At 40.0% G+C, this 20,894-nt stretch overlaps 1 protein-coding gene across 4 annotated transcripts in view; it reads left to right on the forward strand.

The window, feature by feature from the left end:
- EPRS (glutamyl-prolyl-tRNA synthetase) overlaps positions 1–18,650 on the forward strand; it is a 55,654-nt gene extending 37,004 nt beyond the window's left edge. For 2 of the 4 annotated variants that reach the window (XM_014519323.2, XM_014519324.2), the window contains 12 exons: positions 142–193; positions 1,051–1,260; positions 1,965–2,037; positions 2,795–2,874; positions 3,317–3,418; positions 7,046–7,201; positions 7,688–7,885; positions 8,335–8,508; positions 13,512–13,672; positions 14,594–14,672; positions 17,966–18,030; positions 18,269–18,650. In XM_014519323.2, coding sequence (XP_014374809.1) covers positions 142–193; positions 1,051–1,260; positions 1,965–2,037; positions 2,795–2,874; positions 3,317–3,418; positions 7,046–7,201; positions 7,688–7,885; positions 8,335–8,508; positions 13,512–13,672; positions 14,594–14,672; positions 17,966–18,030; positions 18,269–18,419 — 1,501 coding nt within the window. In that variant the 3' untranslated portion in view covers positions 18,420–18,650. The remainder of the gene's footprint in view (positions 1–141; positions 194–1,050; positions 1,261–1,964; positions 2,038–2,794; positions 2,875–3,316; positions 3,419–7,045; positions 7,202–7,687; positions 7,886–8,334; positions 8,509–13,511; positions 13,673–14,593; positions 14,673–17,965; positions 18,031–18,268) is intronic. The other 2 variants (XM_006022344.3, XM_025202567.1) reach the window with 2 other exon arrangements.
- Positions 18,651–20,894: the final 2,244 nt, after the last annotated feature.

The following is a 20,894-nucleotide window of genomic DNA, read 5'->3' on the forward strand; positions in this document are numbered from 1 at the left end:
GAGTCTGTCAGATTGCCCACATAAAATGCTTAAATATTTATTGAAAGATATTTTCCCTCAAACTTCTGTGCGCTGCTGTAGTTTGAATCGCTTAGAAATAATTTAGACTGCATATTTATTCTGTTGTTTTCATCTGTATAGGCTGGGACTTGAAGCTAAAAAAGAAGAAAATCTTGCTGATTGGTTCTCTCAGGTGAGTTTGTATCTTTTTTTTTTTTAATTGAAGATTTTTTTTCCCTTCTCTTCTGAATTATAAAATATGACTTAATAAAGGTCTGTTTTATAGTCTTAAGGTGTTACTGTTACAAACATTTTTTGGTAGTTTCTGGACAGCTCATTCTAAATGCTGAGTAAACATACAAAGCTGTAAAGTCTTGGCTAAGTGAACATTTTTCATTAAATATATTCTAAAGATGAAATAAGAGCTTGATAGATTTTACAATCAGTTTGAATCAAGATCGTGATAGTTTAGAACAGACTTCTTCACATCTGCTGCTAGGTTTTTTTTATGTGAAATTTGTTTTGACCTTTATCCAGCTTTTCAAGTAGTATTACTACTTTCGAGTAGTAATATAAAGTAAGATGGAAATTTGAGGTGCATTGGAAAGTGGGGGGGGATGGGACCTTAATACCTTACTAATTTATGGCTAATGAGGTAGATTTCAAAGTTGTCAATGGTGCCATTCACTAACAGCAAAATATAAATAGTGTGTTTTTATAATTATAAGCCAGACATTATTTATAAATTATAAGCTCATTTGATCATAGAGGTTAGTTGATTACCTTTTCTTGTAATGAAGCTTAGTTGTGTAGGCATTTCAATTAAGTTTCAATAGGTCTGGCTAGTTTATAGAGACAGTTTAATAGAACAAGTTTGTACAGCAATATAAAGATGTTGCAAGGAGCACTAGCATTAGATATTTGAGACAACTTTTTTTTTGTTTTTTCCTTAAATGCTGATTAGCTTCTTGAGACAGGTATACAGTCAGGGCTTGAATTACTGTAACGCTTTCTTTGTGCATTTAATTGGAACTTTTAATAACTTCAAAGGTGATCACAAAATCAGAGATGATTGAATACTACGACGTGAGTGGCTGCTATGTTCTTCGTCCATGGGCTTATGCGATCTGGGAAGCCATTAGAGATTTCTTCGACACTGAGATAAAAAAACTTGGTGTGGAAAACTGCTATTTCCCTATGTTTGTGTCTCAGGCTGCACTAGAGAAAGAAAAAACTCATATAGCTGACTTTGCCCCCGAGGTACATTTCAAAATTCTGTTAAATTTAGTGAGAGTGGTGTTTACGTTAAAAAGCAACAACTTGCCTGCCAATTTAAGTGTGTGGGTGGGTGATGACTGTAAGCTGTGCAGGCAATTTCTTTCACTGTTGCCATTATAGCTTTAGGTCGGAGGTCAGCAACCTGTGGCCTATGAAGCAATTTTATCTGGCCCACAGAGCTGGAAGGTGGGGGGAGGCAATGCTTCCGCAGTATTTCTGTGGCACAGGCTGTACCTATGTAGAGCAGGGAAAAGCAGAGTTGGCAGAACTGCAGTGGGAGGCGGGAGAATCAGCAGCTCCGGCTATGTTGCTAATGGTGTGGGCTGGATTGGAAGTGGCCTGTGCTTGAAGCTAAGCTTCATTTAAAATGGCCCCCCACTGCAAAATGTTGCTGACCCTGTCCTTTAGGTAATGATAAAAAATGCAAGAAGTTATATTTCTGTAGGCTTTTTTATAAGGTATTTGGAGGAAACTGAGGGTACATTTGCATAAAAATGAAGGGATAGACAGGAGCATCTGTAAATGTCCATCTGTCTGTCTGGGTTTCTTGTGGAGTTATTTTAATGTAACTAAGATTTCTTTATATTAGGATGTCCATAGCCTCAGAGAGAGGATCTTTTTCATTTGAATTGAAATAGACCAAGGTGAAGGAATTTTTTTTTCTTTAAAAAAAAAAAAAAAAATAGGTTGCTTGGGTTACAAGGTCTGGCAAAACCGAACTGGCTGAGCCAATTGCTGTACGTCCTACAAGTGAAACAGGTAAACTAAATTGTGCCGTAAATTTTTAGAATGAGTAGTTAATACTGCATCACTTGAAGTTCTTTCTAGGAAATCCTGCCTAACGATCACCAGTTGGGATAAAGAAAAGTGTTTCGTTTTGTTTTTTCCCCCCCATAATAATTCATGAAGTCTTGCATGTGCAAAACCAAGATATGTTAGCTGTGGTGGAGAACCACACTAATGTAGTTATACTTCTGGTTAGCTCATTCAGAAGTGTCTTGCATACAAATTACTGAATTTGTATTTTGTGAATCTAGAGGTATTTTAATTGTTCTAGCCTAGGGGTGTCAAACTCATTCATGGGTCAGGCCCATGGATCCCCCTGCTTCCTACTCCTCTCCCATGCCAGATTTAGCCCCTGCAGTGCCTGCTCTGGGACCTGCATTGTGCATAGCCCCTGCCCAAACTAGTCCAGGATCCACACCACAGGCAGCATATACCCCCTTTCCTCCCCCCACCTGGTCTGGAGCTGTTCTGCATGCAGGTGCAATCCTGGACCAGGTGGGGAACACCATATGTGGCACATGTCCCAAGGCCCTGCATGTAGGCTCAGTCTGGTGGCATGTGGGTCAACTTGTACCTATCTGGAAATTTGTTCAAGGGGAACAAAAATGTGAAAGTCCAATCCGTATAAGATGCAAAGCTCCATTGTGCTTATGATGTAACAAAAAAAATAGTCTTAGATGTTTCTGGTTGGAAAAAGAGCCAAAGAATGTTTTTTCTTTTTCTTTTACAGTTATGTATCCTGCCTATGCAAAATGGGTGCAGTCTCACCGAGATCTTCCTATCAAGCTTAATCAGTGGTGCAATGTAGTGGTAGGTCCAGCATGCACACACTTTCGTTAGTCAGCCATTTCATTTTGTTCGTTCGTTTGTTTGTTTTTCAAGTGGAACAACTCTTATTAATAAAAATGACATTGGCCATAAATGATTCAAAGTGTATTAGGACAAACATAAGAAAAAAGATGAAATTCAAATAATAAAATACTGTTGTAATTCTTAATCTATTTGCATTATGTTGTGTAGCATGTCATTAAATAGCCAGTGAAATATTAATGACTTTGCCAATGCATATTAGCTTTTCAGTCTGAAAGCATCTAGTATTTTTAAACTCGATTTTTTTCCAGTGTGGTACAAGTGAAAAACGGAGCTTCTGAGCAATGATGATTATAATGATTATATATTTTTTTAAACATTTAAAAATTAAATTAATAAAACTGAATTTTAATTGAATTTCAAGTCACCTTTTCTCTCGCAGCGTTGGGAGTTCAAACATCCCCAACCCTTCCTCCGCACTCGTGAATTCCTTTGGCAGGAAGGACACACTGCATTTGCCACTTACGAAGAAGCAGCAGAGGAGGTAAAAAACACCGAATGCTTAACTATTTCTCATCTTCTTTTAGAAAAACTTGTCAGGTCCATCCAGTTCAAGTGACTCTTGCATTTTGAACTGCCTGCCTGTTAAATTAGCTCAATTTAACTTCCATTTATTGCAAGGTAGAGCAAACACCCAAAACAGCAAAAGTAGATCAGTTGTCCCCGCTCTGCCACTTTAAGTACAATTCATCTGTCTATAGTCTTAAGCTTTTTGTACAGTACATATTGCATACTTCAGCTAGGGAACATGTCTTGGAAATAAGATTTTGAGTTATGTTTTCTTGGTCTACAAATGTGTGACTGACTAATAATCTAAGACAGGGTTGGCAACAGTTTTGGCAAGTGCCAAAATCACCCCAGCTTCCACCCATGCCTCAACTTGAAGTGCCAGAGATGGGGGAGCTGCAAGGGGCCCGATCTTCATTGCTGGCAGTGGCTGCATGCATGCCTCTGGATGGATGGCAGGGGAGGGGCCAGGGTTGCGCTGCCCCAGCCCCTTCCCTGCCCTGTGCTGCAAGCCGCATGTGCACCTTTCACCTGAGCTAGTGCCAGGGCACTGACTCCGTTGCAGCTGTGCATGTACCTCTAGGCAGATGGTGCAGGAATGAATGGGATTGTGCTTCCCCAGCCCCTTCCCTGCCATGCGCTGTGAGGTGCATATGCACCCACTGCTGCCATGGAGCCAGTGCTGGGGCTCTGGAGTCCAGTACAGCTGTTTGCAGCCTCCCAGCTACCTTCCACAGCTGGCCCAGGCTCTAGGCAGCTGTAGCAGGCAGCTGGAAGGCTGCAAACAGCTGTGCTGGGCTCCACAGCCCCAGCTCCATGGCAGTGGTGACAGCTGGACACATGCCTCTGGGTGGATGGTGGAGGAGGAACCAGGGTTGCACTGCCCCAGGCCTCTTCCCAACCATGATTCCAGAGGTGCATGCACAGCTGCCATTACCATGAAACTGGTGCCAGGGCTGCGGAGCCCTATGTAGCTGTTTGCAACCTTCTGGCTGCAGCCGGCCTGGGCTCTGGGCATCTGCTGGGAGAAGCCGCCCAGAGTCTAGGTCAGCTGTGGTGTGCCAAGGAAAATGGCCTCACGTGCCATGCTGTCTAGCACACATGCCAGGGGTTGCCGATCCCTGCTCTAAGATAAATTAAAGTAAGCAAGGGAAACTTCAAGTAACTGTCAGCCGTCCTCAGCTTAAAATATAGTTTTCATGGAAAATGAAAGAAGCACTGTGGTTTGTAATACTTGAAAAGTTGGTTGGATAAAAACATTTAAATAGGGAACGGTCTTGAATCGAGGTCAAATCCAATGATTCTGCAGGCTGGATCCGACCCATGGGCCTTAGGTTGGTAACTCCTGGGTTAGATGACCTAGTAGCATCAGTTTGTTGAATTTCCAGTTCCTAGATTCTTCCCATTCTGGATAATACCTTTATAACCAATTCAAGCTGTCTTTCATGAAGCACCTATGTAGATGTTTGAAGAGAAGCATAACAAATACAGAACACTATAATTACCATTTGGAGCTTACAGTATGCATATTTATTAAGTTTATTAACTACAGCACAATGTTTTGTTTAATCTTGTTTTGTTTCTTAATTTTTCTGCCCTTTAATCTAGAATACAATGATATTCTTCTTCTTTTTCTCTTTTTTTTTAGACAGAAACAGGATGAAGGTTTCATTTGTCAGTAACATAGCGGTATAAAACAAACATTGCAAAACCAGGAAATTCAGAATGTGATCTTAAAGAAAGACAACCTTCATTCTGCCCTATAGCAACATCTAGCAGTAGCCATACACTTTTTATCTATTGGTGCTTACTGTTTCATGTGAGATGTTAATTAAAGACCTGTTTTATTTTTCCTTTCACTCATGTCACTTGAGGGCACAGTTCACACCCCGAGATTTTTAATTGGGTTGCCTTTCTTTTAAATTAAGATTAAACCCTAAATTTCCTGGGTAATGCTTGTTTATACTGTTAAGTTACTCGTATGTTTTTCCAATCTTAATTCTGTTTCACAGTAGTTTTTCTTTTGGGGAATTCCTTTTTCACTAAAGTTTTCATAGATTTTTAGTACTAAAAGAAACCAAAGAGAATTTTACCTTGTGTACTATACCTCCTTCTTAATATTAGCTGTTGTTTCAAGCTTCCTCTCTCTAGTCAGGCTGTTTAGTCCTCTGTTTGAACCCCAAAAGCAGAGCAACAGATTGGGCAGAGAAAGGAGATCAGAGTGGCATTCAGAGAAGTTGTGGGGCTAGTTTCTGGCATGCTTGCTAACAAGATTGGTCCCTACTAATGTAGGGTATCCGTAGTTGGTTCTTGTTGGTCTCTTTGCTATGCTGTTTTAGCAGTTTTCAAACTGAAGTGTTTTCTTATTGTCACCATTCAAATGCGTACCCTTCAACATTTCCTTCATCAACAAAGGCTTGTAATCAGCCCCATGATTTAATGGAGTGTAAGGATGGAAGCAGGGCTTGTATGTCTAGTAGGCTGTTAGCTGCTCTTTCCATGATTTCTAAAATTTTTGTCTTTTGAGTGAAAGCACTATTAAACTTTGGGTGCAGGCACTCTGCAGCAATTTGACTTTACTCTGGGGTAAAACTGGAGCACATACTTGATATGCCTACAGCGCAGTCTTACACCATCAGTATAAGTCACTCCACTCAGGGTTGAAATGGCCTTTGAAGTAAGGAATCTCTCTACACTGGTGTACCAGCCATGTGTCACTTGTGAACCAGTCTGTTTCATTCTGATGGGTAGCTGTTTTTTCCATGCAAAGTGGCTTTGTGCCACCCAGAGGCCTGATGTTGTAACAGCACGTACTGCACTCAGCTAGCTCTGGAGTGCAGCTTGTGCGTCTGCTCCTTCCTATGGAATGCAGTGTGGGGTGAATTGCTCCATAGTAACCACGCTATTTACATACCCTTTGGCCTTCCTAACAGCCCAAGCTCAGCCTTTAACAGAGTAATGAACTTTGAGTCCTAAAAAAGTTAAGTGATTTTTCAGCCAGGGTGCCATGGCACCACTGTCAAGTGTGCAGATGTGATTCACAAGAAACCTAGAGTTTTCAGATAGGATTCCATAGTGTTAAAAACGTTCTGACCTGTTGTTATCTTTCCGAGTTCTTTGCAACAAAAGAATTGGTCTAATATTTTTCTGTAGTCAAAAAAAGGGAAAACTAAGAACTGGCATTTTCTGAGGAACACCTTGAGTCTAAAAAGATTGAGAAACACTGACCTAGTTAATTGATGCAGTATGGCACATTTAAGGTTCAGGTCAGAGCAGAGTGGGATATACCTACTGACAGTTGAGTTGAATGTTATTACTTTGTGTAAGCAGAAATTCAGAGGAGATGTGGGAAAGTAAGTGTGACTTGAGGTAGGGCTATCAAAAGCTTGCTCTTGAGGAAGGGGCTATGTTAGGGAGACTAGCACTGTGTTGAAGGGGAAGGTTTTATTTAAAAAAATAAAAAGGAGTTCTATACCCTGGGGGGAGAGAAGACTAGAAAGATTTTAGGACTTCAAAACAATCTCACTCTGGTGATATTTTTAGTGGAAAAAGTTTTAGTAATTTTAAACTGAAATAAAGTTTAAACATTTTTGTTTTATAACAGGTATTACAGATTCTTGATCTGTATGCTAGAGTATATGAAGAATTCTTAGCAATACCTGTTGTGAAAGGAAGAAAAACTGAAAAAGAGAAATTTGCAGGCGGTGACTATACAACAACAGTGGAGGCATATATATCTGCTAGTGGAAGAGCTATCCAGGTAAAACATAAATTTTCACCATTTTTTTTTTAAAAAGCCCCGTCCTTCTGTGCCTTAGTGATCAGTTTAATGCAGTTATCCTCAGTCTCTAGCCTACAGGCTAAATGCAGCAAGCAGAGCTATCATATCTGGCCTGCAGGGCTTTCCCACAGGTCTTGAAATTTGGCAGCAGGGGACTAGTGGCTATTAATATGGCCACTCTCCCCCTCCCCTGTATCTGGATTAGGGCTGGATTGTGCTCCCTTCCCCTTTCCTTCCCCCACTCTTACTGCCCCTCAGAGCTGGGTCAAACTCCTTTCCTCTGCATGGCTGCATTGGGGCCAACCTGCCCCACACCGTGCCTGCCCCAGGTACCAGATTGAGGCCACCAGCTGGATCCAGCCCACAGACAGACCAGGCACTGCCCATTCAGCTTGCAAGGGAAAAAGGTTGAGCATTACTGATTTAACTTTTTCTTAAACAGAATTTTCTGTGTGCATCTTTCAGGGAGCAACATCCCATCATCTTGGGCAGAATTTTTCTAAGATGTTTGAGATTGTGTTTGAGGATCCCAAGAAGCCAGGCGAGAAACAGTTAGCTTATCAGAACTCTTGGGGCATTACAACTCGGACCATTGGTGTAATGACCATGATTCATGGAGATAATATGGGGCTGGTACTGCCACCTCGGGTAGCTTGTGTTCAGGTGGGTAAAAACAGTTTGTTTAACTTGTTCAGACAGGAGAGGGGGAAAAAAGTTACTGTCTTATCATATATTTTATATTGGCTACTTGATGAAAGGAACTCTTAAATAGATTAATCTATGAATCTATACATGTAGAAAATTGCTTTTTAGAGTGTGAAGTTTGTACGCAGAAATATATTGGATTAGTATTAAAGTAGTTCTAGAGTCTAGCTTCTTGTGACAGACAAACTGGGCATATTAAATCTCATGTTCATCCAAAACAAAATGTATTTATAATGTTTGAGGCAGGAGGGAGTTAAAAAAAACAAAAACTTGCTTTGTAAAGTGCCACAAACATTTTTCTTTTTTCCTGTTAACTGTCTATATGCTTTGTTTTTTCTTTGGTATTGTATATTAAATGAATTAGGACCACATGCTTGCTGTAAATTTTTACTTGTATTATGATGTAGGTTATAATTATTCCTTGTGGCATCACAAATTCACTTTCTGAGGAAGACAAAGATGCCCTGCTGAAGAAATGCAATGACTACCTTAAGAGGCTGCTCAGTGTTAATATTCGTGTCCGTGCTGACTTAAGAGACAATTATTCACCTGGTTGGAAGTTCAATCACTGGGAGCTAAAGGTAAAATTCTTTTCATTAAATCTGTGTATTTTCAGTAATGTGTGTATTTTTTGATTTCTGCATTTTCTGTACTTTCTACAGGCATACATTTTCAGTAGATAGAAAAAAGTTAATTGTTATCACAGCAGCAGTTGTGCCATCTCTTAAAGACTTTTGCTTCTTGCAAAATGAAAGATGTTTTCTGAGACCAGTTCTCACCTTGCTGGAGATGATTACCTTAGACAAGAGAGCTAAATAACTTTACCGGCTGGTGAACATGCAGAATGAAACGGGTGTTACAGGGCAGTTCAGTCCCTGAGGCAGCACTGGTGTGCAGGGCAGTGGCAGATTCTGGCTGACGCCAGCAGCAGTGGCAGCCATTATTTTATTCCTTTTTGCACACAATCCCTCTCCCCCTCAATATCAAGTCTCCTCATGGGGTTGCTGCCCCAGCTGTTCCCTCTTCATAATGAAGAGGTGGGGGAGATGGTCGCATGCCTGCACCATGTCAGTTTAAAAAAAAAAAAAAAAAAAAAAGACATGTTGCTAAGAATATCGTAGGTAGTGGGATAATATGATGCCCTATGATACTGTAGCTCAGTTTCAATTAGGGTGCCATTATACCCTCAGGTGCCATAAGATCCTTTTAAAGGTGCCATGTAATAATAACACTGTTAGGTGTCCGTACACTTGGGTATGATTCACACGATACTCAGAGATTTCAAATATGAATCTGTAGCGCCAAAAGCATTGCATCCTGTTGTGGTCTTTCTACGTTCTTTGCAGCAGAAGAATTACTCCGTTATTTTTCCGTAATCATGTGAAAGCTAAAAGCTGACATTTTCTTTGGGTGCCTTAAGTCCAGCGAGATTGAGAACCACTTTTGTAGCTGAACAAACTGAAAAATTTGCAATGGCCTTATAGTACCACAACAGAAAGAAGCCTTTCTGTTTTACAACAAAAAGCTCAAATATTGTAGTGAAGGTAGCTTTAGAGGCTTTGTAAGTATAGCAGTGAAGAACGAGGTATTTAAAGCGGAGCGAGTAATTTGGAGTAGTATGAACAATGAAGGAGTTACAACCCGGTAGCATTATTTGTGGTGTTCATATTTTTATCCAGAGTTTGACGTTTACATAAATATTCAAATGCTAACCTCCAGATAAGCTAATCAAAGCTTTCTGTTAAAGGTCTTGAAAAGCTCCTATTACAGGTAGAGAAACAATGTGGGTACATTTTATTATTATTTTAAAGCCTTCTATTTTGAAGGAGCTATAATAAATCAGTTGGTGGTCCAGAAATTTCAATATGTTGCTTATTACCTCAGTTTGCAACCTTAGTATATTCTGATATACTTTAAAATGTGCATTTATAAATTGTTTATAAATGCATCCTTAATTTAAAATGTGACTGAAAATGTCATGAAATGTCATAAAAATTCATATTTAAAATATGATATTAAGTTCCTTTGGAGAAGTGAGAGACTTAACATTTGAGAGTTGAGGATTCTTGTTCTTTCTGTTGAGAACTGCAGTAATGGACAAAACTGATAAATACTTTTGTGTGAATACTTTCGATCATTAAAATGAGGGGATAAAAGCTAGTATTGTATGGTATGCATGGATACCCCACAGACTTTCACAGTTGGCTCTGTTTATATCTTTGACTTTTACAGTATTAATTGTATGAAATTATGCGATACATAATTTATCATTCTCTTTATTTGCAATAATGGGAGAATTTCAGCCTCAAGTTTCGACACAAGACTATCAGAACATGAAAACTATATAGTTTTAAGACACCACGACTTACAGGAAAACTGTACTTATTTTGCCACTGTAACTAGAAGTTAGTAGAGTAAGAAGTTGTGTAGTTTTTTCACCAAGAACCTGTGGAACGTGAAGGGGGATTTATATTTAGTTTTAAATGATAATTATTGAGCTTTGTCTTGGGAGGCACAGCTTTTTGACGACTTTGGATTTTTTTTATATTGTATAATAATGGAGCCAAAATGTACTAAGTACCATTACGATTACATTGTGCTAGTCACTATGCAAACATTGAGATATACAATTCTTTCTGAAGCACTGCACACCCTTAAGAACTTATGCTCTAAGGGGTACAATCTGTGAGACTCCTGTAAAGAGATTGTCATGTGAGATAGGGCTGCAGGGGTTTGTGGTGGCTTCTTTAATCCTTTCACTGCGCTGCTTGCTATTCTCAGAACAGAAAGATATAGCTGCCACATTTTCCTCAGAATATGAAAATGGCAGGGTTTGGAAGTGATGAGCCTAGTGAATATTCTTATTAACAGTTTTCAAATTTTTGGAAGTGATGAAACTAGTGAATATTCTTATTAACAGTTTTCAAATATGCTTGTTTATAGCATCTACCTGTAGCTTCTATCAATAATTTGCAACAGCAAATTTTGCTTTAAAAATAGGCCTTCCTGCAATTTCGAAAGTAGCTAGTCCTAAGGTGAGGAAGTCTGTTTTGTACACTGAATATCAAGAAGGTCCAGAATATGAAGTGAATGGAAAGCCAGGACAAAAGTTACCTTACATAATGTTGTAAGTACAGTCAGTTTTTCACTTGCAACAGGGGCAACAATATTTTGACATTTGGCAGCAGGCTAAAGGAAAAAAGAAACTGCTGTCCTAAATGAAAGGGCAAGTACAACATGTGCCTGTTATGAAACATCCACCTAGCTGGAGAGGGATGTAATGAATTATTGCACTAGACTAGTAAAAAGTACAGCTATAAAATGTTCCTGAATGGGAACAAACTGTTGGGTTCCTGTGCGTTTAATGGGATTTAAAGTTAGTCTGTTTCATAACGTTTTCATACTTTTTAAACTTCATGACAAAAAGACATATCTTTATGTCTCTCTGTTCTAGCACCATCAAAATTAATACTTGTGCAGCTTTAATAGAACTAGTTTTACAGACTTGCTGCTCAAATGTGCTTTGCCACGTTAGGATTAGAAACTATCAGTGATTTGAAAAACTCAGTTATATTAAATCTAAATTAGTAACACTTTTATTTAAAATTTGAAGAATTAATGTGATTCACCAGGTATGGCAACTATCTCCCAGTTAAACTAGCTAACATCATTTTGAATAATTTTTAAAACTGTTTTAATATGGCTTTCATATCGGTATATATAGGGCCTCCAAGATAACAAGACAAGGTTCTTTGGGTGAATCTGATATCTTTTATTAGACCAACTTAAATAGTTGGAAAACAATTATTAAGGAACAGCACACACCAACTGCTGAAACTTCCTTTGCCTGACGAAGGGTTTTTGAACCCGAAAGCTTGTTTAATAATTGTTTTCCAACTATTTGAGTTGGTCTAATAAAAGATCTCAGATTCACCCAAAGAACCTTGTCTGCCTATGTCCTTAGACCAACACGGCTACAACCTACACGCCTCCAAGATAACAAGGCATTTAAGTCAACATCCGCATGAAAAAATAATGGCAGGGTATAGCAAGTTGGTGGATGTGTCTGAGAGAATTTTAAATATGTTTTTAGAAGTAAATATGCTCAGGTTTTTAGATTCTGGCAAGCAGTACTCTTCATGTAGTCTGACCTCTGCGCTTTTTTTTTAACATACTATTCTACCAGTTCCTTTTTGTTTCTTCTAATTGTGGAGATGAAACTGCCTGTACAGGTTTCCTTCACTTTATGCTGTATGTGCATTCATGGAAAATGGTGCATAACTCAAATTCGCATAAAAGGAACCCACTTTACAATATAACAAATAGTACAGTTGGGGTCTTGGAAAGTATCCCTAATGTGGCATCACGCTGCTTCCAGGGCAGCTGCAGCTCCAGAAGCACAGGCCCCAGCTGCCCTGAGCAGTGGCTGTGGGCGTTGCTGCCGGGAGGCTTCATGGCTCACAGCTCTTGGGACACCGGGCTGCAGGGGCCGGTGCTGCAGCCCTGTCCAGGCACCACTATCCAGGTGGCTCAGCCTCTCCCAAATAACATTTTCTTTCTTTGCCTGTGGCATCACTCCCACAATGCACCACACAAAGCAGCTGACTGCAGGCTTCTACTGCACCAATCGCATAAGAGTGAATTTACCTTGCATATAATGAGTTTTGGTATAAAAAGGATTACTGCATAGGAGTGAATTCACGCCTACAGAACCTGCATAAAGTGAGGGAAACCTGTAATTGAAAGCAGACTGCTAGGGCTACGTAACTGGTCATGACGATACTATTTGAGCACAAGTAAAACTTGGGAGTTTTATATTTTTTGGAGATATGCGAGAGCTTAACACCTTTGGTAGGTAAACTGCCCAAATCACAATAATTTATTTCTTCTGTACCAGTCTGCTGACAGCACAAATTTAAAATCATTGTTTTGGATCTTAGCTAGAAAATTGAGGCTTTGACATGCTGAGGTGCTTACTTTTTATTCTTAGGTTCAAGAACAGGACAGTTTCCATTTGGCCTTTATTTACTCTATATCTGTACCATACTACTTTGCAATTTGCCATAATAGTTCCTATCTACCATCCATTTCAACATTGCATGCAGATGCTACTCTAAATAGGAGTATAAATAAGTACCTTTAGTCATGGAGATTTTAGGAGATTATGAAGTACTACATGAGACTGCCATTGCTTCCATAATTATAACTTATACAGTGTCATGTGCAAAGGAGTCGCAACATTTTTTTTTAGTTGTTTCAAATGGTTAATGACAGAGGAGTCTAGAATAGGTAAAGGTGCAGTTTACAAAGGTGCAGAAACAATCTCTAAGCTTAAGTTTGCTCTAGTCTTGACTACTTCCAAGTGTTAGAGTAGCCATATAATTCCCTTGCTAGTTATATCAATGTGTTTAAGAGGAATAAATAATGCTTAATGTAAATTGACTCCAGATTGAAATAAGAGTGTTAACAGCAACAGATGAAGAAAGTCTTACTCTTCTGAAATTGACTGGTTCCGCTATCTATTTGTAATACATTGTCTGCTAATGTGTAGAAATAAAGATAAACTCTTTGATTTTGCTTACAGGGTGTTCCAATTAGGCTGGAAGTGGGACCACGAGATATGAAGAACCATCAGTTTGTTGCTGTCAGAAGAGACACAGGACAGAAGTTGACATTTGCTGAAGATGAGACAGAGGATAAACTCAGCCAGATTTTGGAGGAGATCCATGCTAACCTCTACAACAGGTTAGACTACAGGAGAAATTTAAATCGTTCAGCATATGTGACTGACTTGACTTTATTTTTGATGAAGAGGAGATTTCCTCATCTCCTTTAGATTTAACTGGGGAAGAGAGTCTTCTTCATCTTGCCCTTCTCTGTTCAGGACACCTTTTTATTATTCTGTCGTTCCCACCTTCCCCCTGCCCCCCCTTCTCTCCCCTTCAGTTAGTGTTTTTAATTAGGAAATCTTCTCAACTAAGACCCCTCTTGAAAGTGCTATGGTGAAGGTATTTGTCTTGTATGTGTCAATGCTCTCTTCACTCTGTTTTAGTCCCGCCATGTACTGCAAATGTCTCTCCTTTAAAATAAATAAATAAATAAAATACCAACAAAGCTTTTCCTTCCACCCTAGCTTTAGAGTCTGGGCACCTTGCAGCTACCCTTGCTGTACTCACTAGAACAGGGGTGGGCAAAATGCGGCCCAGGGGCTGGATGTGGCCTGCCAGGCCATTCTATCCAGCCCGTGCGGCCCCTAAAAGGTTTAGAAACTTAATATTTATCTGCCCTGGGCTGCCTATCATGCAGCCCTCCATGGCTTGCCAAAACTCAGTAAGCAGCCCTCTGGCCAAAATAACCGCCTGCCCCTGCACTAGAAGGTAATGTTTGTCCCTCTTGCAGCTCAAACAATGCCTCTTTCCTGTTCCTTGGGCTTATGTGCTAGTGTGGTGGAATCTCCTGCAACCAGGAGAGGAGGGGGTCTTTAATTTGTCTTTTAGGTGCAACAACTGTAAACTGGAAAATATCCTGATTTTTTTTAAGGCATTGATTGTACTTGTAATTCCTTTTCCATGTGTAATTTTTCTTCTCCAACTCTTAGCAAACTTTTTTCAATTGGTAACTCCTTGTTGTAGAAGTGTACTTACTTGATTTAATTAATTTTTTTAGAGCATTTGAAGACCTGAAAAATCACATGGTGGTGTCTAATGATATGGATGACTTTCAAAAAGAACTTGATTCCGGAAAGGTAAAGAAATTCCCTTTTGAGCTTCAATACCAAGTGTCTTTTGACATAGTTAAAATAATATACAGGTTTCCCTTGCTTTATGTGGGTTCTGTATGTGTGAATTCGCTCTTATGCGATGACCCTTTTTATACCGAAAATTCATTATATGCAAGGTAAATTCACTCTTATGCAATTGGTGTGGTGGAAGCCCACAGTCAGCTCCTTTATGCGGTGCATTGCATGTGTGATGTGCACCAAAATATAGTCTTCTGCGTGGATCTGTGCTCCTCACTCATTGTCTGCCACGTGTGGTTTTTGTAGCTGCCATCCCCATTATGATAGTGCCCTGTGCTTGTGTGTATTCTGCTGTTGCTGAGTACCAAAATTGTCCTGTAAAAGTGGTAGAAATGGGTCTCGGGGTCAGTATAGTTGAGGTCTTGGAACATATCCCTATTGGTTACATTGTAAAGTGGGTTCCTTTTATGCAAATTTGAGTTATGCACCACTATCCAAGAACACATGTACAGCATAAAGCGAGGGAAACCTGTACAATTTTTCTTATGCTTTAGAGGCGAGTTGAGTATCTGGTGCGTAAAAAAAAATGCTGGGTTACTATTTGAAAGGGAGCTATCTGGTGGTTTTTAATCAAACTACTTCTATCACCAGGTGTAATGTTTTAATGGAGATTGGCTAGAATTGTAACTTCTCAAATCCTCCAGTGCTGCTTGTTATCCCCTATGTTCAAATGTAGTTTTGATTAATAAGATTTTCTAAGATACTAGTATTTAAAATATTATTTATTCTTGCATAGGTAATAAGGCTACATAAGGTAATCTGAAATGCCTGTTACCTGTCCCGCAGCACTTTAAATAAGTATACTGCTTTTTCAGCAGAAATTAGCCATAGATCTTAATACAAATACCTTATTCAGATTAAGATAAGCTACTGTCATTTTTCCAACACGAGTAGTTGCAAAATAATTACCAAATATCATAGCAAGGTTCCAAGTAAGAGTCCAGAGTACATCCTACTTGCGTCAAAGAGAACTTGCTTTTTTGACCTGGGCAGAAGCCACTGGGTGCATTTAAGAATTGCTGGGCATCAGAAAGTTTCCCAAGTTTAATATTCAGAATAACTGATAATGTAGCAGGATTGACTTCCATTCTTTTTAGAATGCTAAATTTAAGGGAAGTGTTGATAGAGCAGCTGACATGTAGGTTAGAGTATAAAAGTAGGAATGCACTGAAAGATTTTCTTGGCTCATATTGATAGCAGATTATTAGCCATCTATATTGACTGATACCAATCCGATAGCCAACTTACTCTCCACACTGCTGGGCTGCATTCCTATATCAGTGACATCACTGGCCATAATGGCCAAAAATAGCCGATGGTCAATAATGTTAATTTTCTTTTTATCAGTGCCGATCTGATATGCAATCGATATATCGGTGCACTTCTACATAAAAGCAATTCTTAATCATTCAAGAAATGAACCAAATTGTTCTTCACTTGAGATGTCCAGTGAGCTGCCATTGTCTTGATGTTTTAACTTGAAATTCTGTAATCCATCACCTAGCCCATACATTGATAAGTATATTTGAAAATTTACTGAGGAAATTTAAGTAGAATTCCTGTTTAGTGCAATACTTGTTGTGTAATAGCGAGACATAAAGAGAGGTTAAGTGATTTGTGTAATGTTAGACATACAGTGGATGAAATGTTTTCTAAGGGCTAGGTATGGAGCCTATTGGAGTTTATATTATCTAATGATTTTCCATTCACTATAAAATGCACTCTAGTTACCTATTTTAGCCATTTTCTTATTCTTTTTACTCCTGTCCTCCTCCTATTGTTCTCTAACTCAAATGCCTTTGCATGTTTTTAACTTGATTTGTAAACTGTGTAGCAAAAGCAACCGCGTCTGTTCATCAGCTAGCACTTCAGAGCCTCATTCATGGTTGTGGTATTGTGCCAAAGAAACAAGATGACCCTCCCTTGAAAAAATAAATTTGCACAAAAATACTGTGCTCCACCTTCTGGTTCTGCAGTGGTATTTCTCTGGTGCACACAGTTTTCAAAGGAAGTTTAGCTTCACTGATCATAGTAGCCGTGGATAAAGACCTTCCTGTGTTTTCTGCATGATGTTGCTTTTGTGTCGTGTGTCCAGACAACATTGAGATGTTACATAGTCATCCTGTTGTAATATTTACTGTAGGTTTAAGCTGTTTAAAAACCAGCGAACCCAGGTACACTCATATTTTAGGACATGTATTAACCACAGTTAAAATGTATGCCTTGTTCAGAAAATATGAAAATCCTAATGGCTGGAATTTATAATGGGAAGCTTTACTAAGAGTTCTCAATGTGTCCCTTTATACAGTGCAAGAAAGTGTTCTCCTTGCAGTCCAACAGATGCATAGGGGACTAGATCATTTTCATGAGTAGAAGAAAACTTATTGGTCAGGCCACAGTTGGAGTACCGCATCCAGTTTTGGGCCCCATACTTCAAGAGGGATGTGGACAACCTCGAGAAGGTTCAGAGGAGGGCCACTCATGGTTAGGGGCCTGCAGGCAAAGCCCTATGAGGAGAGAGTGAGACACCTGGATCTCTTCAGCCTCTGCAAGAGAAGGCTGAGAGGTGATCTTGTGGCTGCCTACAAATTAATCATGGGGGGCAGGGAGAGGGGCAGCAAGGAGTAGGAGATGCTGTGTTTACCAGGGCACCCCTTGGAGTAACTAGGAACAACAGCCATAAGCTGACAGAGAGCAGATTTAAGTTAGACCCCGGGAAGAACTTCTTTATAGTAAGGGTTGCCAGAATTTGGAATGGGCTTCCAAGGGAGATGGTGCTCTCCCCTACCCTGGGGGTCTTTAAGAGGAGGCTAGACATGCACCTGGCTGGGGTCATCTCACCCCAGTGCTCTTCCCTACCCAGGGCAGGGTTTGGACTCGATGATCCACTGATGTCCCTTCTGACCCAAACATCTATGAATCTATAATAGTTTCTTTTTCTTTTTCTTTTAAATATCTGTCTTGTAAATGCAAGCAATTTATATGAAGGCAGCAATCACCCTCTTAAAATCCGCTGTGGGTTTATACCAATGCTTTACTAGTTTCATCATTAAGAAACAACTGTTGAACTCTATATTCATAACAGGATGGCTATAAAAGTCCTGTGAATTAAGTTGATATGCCATGGAATCACCAGATAGTGTTAGCTGTATAACAGCTGCAGGACTCAGGAGTCTTTCTTTTCAACAAAGAGACTGCCTGTTTTAATATCTAACCTGTCCATCTTTCTTTTACATCAGATTGTGCAGATTCCCTTTTGTGGGGAGATTGAATGTGAGGACTGGATCAAGAAAACTACTGCCAGGTAACATAACTGGAAGGAACTTACCTGCCTGAAAACAAAATGTAGTTGAATGTGAAATATTAAAGTAACATTCATTTTACACCATCTGCATAGAACTTTCACTCTTCTAAATACAAAGCAGGCTTTACTCCATCAGCTTCAAACTTTCTAGTTCAATAAGTCTATCTTGAAACTTATTTTTTCTATTAATTAAATCAGATTAATTAAAAATGCTTAAAAAATTGTTTTTCTTTCTTAGGGATCAAGATCTTGAGCCTGGTGCCCCATCCATGGGAGCAAAAAGTCTCTGCATCCCCTTCAAACCTCTCTGTGAGCTGCAGGCTGGAACAAAATGTGTGTGTGGCAAGAACCCTGCCAAGTTCTACACTCTGTTTGGCCGTAGTTACTAAACTGCTAGTGAAAGCACCTTATCTCTGAATTCAGCTTTTTTTAATGAGACTGAAGTATCCCCAGAACTTATCAGTTTTGTGACTTCTTTTTAAAGAATTCGAAAAACAAAGCCATAAACTATAAAAAATAAATAAATAAATAAAATAAATCCCCCAGTCATCAGTCCTAGACTAGCAGTAATGCACAGACTTTTCTGTAAACATCTCTAATAATAAATATGTATTGTGAGCTATATTGTTGTTTGTTTTTTGTCTTTTTGTCTTGCTCTCAAAGGAAACGATTAGGTATTCTTTGCTTGTTTTAGTGTTTGCTTGCAGGCATGCATGTACTGTAACAAAATACAGGCACGTGAGGGAAAATGTAAAATGTTGTAGAGCAGGGCTGGCAGCATGACTTGCAGGTCCGATCCAGCCTGTGGAACCATTTTATCCAGTCCATGGAGCCCAGGGTCTTCTATGGCATTTCAGCAGTAGGAGGCTTTGCTTGGGCAGCTGGGAGAGGCAGTGGCACCGTGGTGGGTAGCGACGTCTCCAGCTCTGGCTGCATGGGCCAAGTTGGAAGCAGCCTACATTCAGAGCTAGAAGTGGCTCTTAAAATGGCCTCTGTTGCAAAACCTTGTCAAGCTCCATTGTAGAGACTACAGCTAACCAAGGTCATGGTTAAAGCATACTGTACAGTGGTGCTTAGGCAGGTGTATTTTAACAGCAAACAATTGTTTAATTTGTAGTGGAGGACTGGAAGCTTGAATTCTAAACCATTAACTTAGTGTGTGCCTTTGTGCAAGGGCCTTAACCTGTCTTTCTCCTCTAGGCTGGGAATGAGGTTTACCTGTCTCACAAAAGGTTTAACACAATGTGTAACATTCGTTGTACTTCTGAGTATGCATGTGTTATAAAGAGTAAAGATTTTAGATGATGCTTTCATTTTACCAAGTTCCTCATTATTGGACAGCAGGACAATATCAGTAATTAAAACAGCCTCTTCTCTCCTCAGACGTCATAAGGGGTGGGGAGATGGAACAGTATCTCCACAGCATGCTCCAGGCCAGGGGACAATTGTAGAGTACTGGTTCAGAAAATGTTTCTTGTAGCACTTTGGTTGGCAGTTGGTCCGGAAGCATTTCTTTTCTATTTCATCTAAACCTGTTCAACAACTGTGGGCAGATTCACCATCTAGACAGATGTCCAGTCACTATTTTAAAGTAGAACTGTTATTAAATTATGCAGGAATTAATTTCTATTCATGTCAGAAGTCTGTTTGTCCAATAAATGCAGTAATGTCAACAACCCATTTGGAACAGGGAGAGGCCCCACTGTGCATATGAAGATCCATGGTACCTATCACATTATAAACAAGTTTTTACTAGGGTGCACTGATAAAGATTTTCTTGGATGATACTGATAGCCGATTCTTAACAAGCCGGTACTGATCCAATAACTGATTTACAGGAATGCAGCCGTGCATTGTGGACAGCACCTTTCTGCAGGTAAGTCTATGGAAGGGTGTGGGGGTGGAGGGGCACATTGAGGCCTTCATGGCAAAGGAGGGAGTGGGGCAGGGGCGGAGGGTGCTGCCCAGCCAGGGCAGTGAATGGGACCTAGGGCTGGGGTGGGGACCAGGATGGAGCCATTAGGTAACTCATCCAGGGGATCAGCGTCCCGGTGCTTAAGAATGGCACTGGGGGCGCTTCAACAAAAGCTCGTCAAATGAGTGCCACTTTCACCATTTTTAAGTGGATCAGAGCTGAGCGGGGTGAAGGTGGATGCATGCTGCGCACTGTGGGTCAGGGCTCTCTGCTCTGCTGCCTTTGTCCCAGGAGCCCCCTCACTGCCCACGGCTCCATCCTGCTCCTCACCCCAGCCTCAGGTCCCATTTACTGCCCTAGATGACCAGCGCCCCCTTTACCCTGCCTCACTCCCTCCCTCACCATGGGGGCCTCAATCTGCCCCTTTCATGTCCCTTCCCTCCCCCACATCCCTTTCCCTCCATAGACTTACCTGCAGTGAGCTGGTCTTCATGCTGCCTGGCTGCATTCCTGGTCATGTGCATGCATGTGGCATCCGGGGGTCCCAACCAGAAGGTATAATTACCAGAAGGTATTTATTGCTGAACATTAACGGCTACATGGGCCAAAAAAAGCTAACAGCCGATAATGTAAATTTCCCTTTTATTGGTGCCAGTCTGATATGCAGCCAATATATAGGTGAATCTCAGGTTTTTACACTTGTTGCATGAAATACCCAGGCCATTTCTCCATGCAAATTAAAGGATAATGAAAGCCTCATCTAAAGTCTTTACTCTTTATAACATGCATACTCAGAAGTACAATGTTACATGTACAAAAATACTGCAAGTACAAGTCAAGAATAAATAATGAAAGCCTAGCTATTGAGTTTCTACAGTTCTATATGTTCTTATACAAAAAAACAAATGAAATGAGGTAGGAGAACTGAGTTAGTGCACTCCAGGGAAAG

Source organism: Alligator sinensis, unplaced genomic scaffold (assembly GCF_000455745.1).
Source record: "Alligator sinensis unplaced genomic scaffold, ASM45574v1 scaffold178_1, whole genome shotgun sequence".
In the NCBI taxonomy this organism is placed as follows: Eukaryota; Metazoa; Chordata; order Crocodylia; family Alligatoridae; genus Alligator; species Alligator sinensis.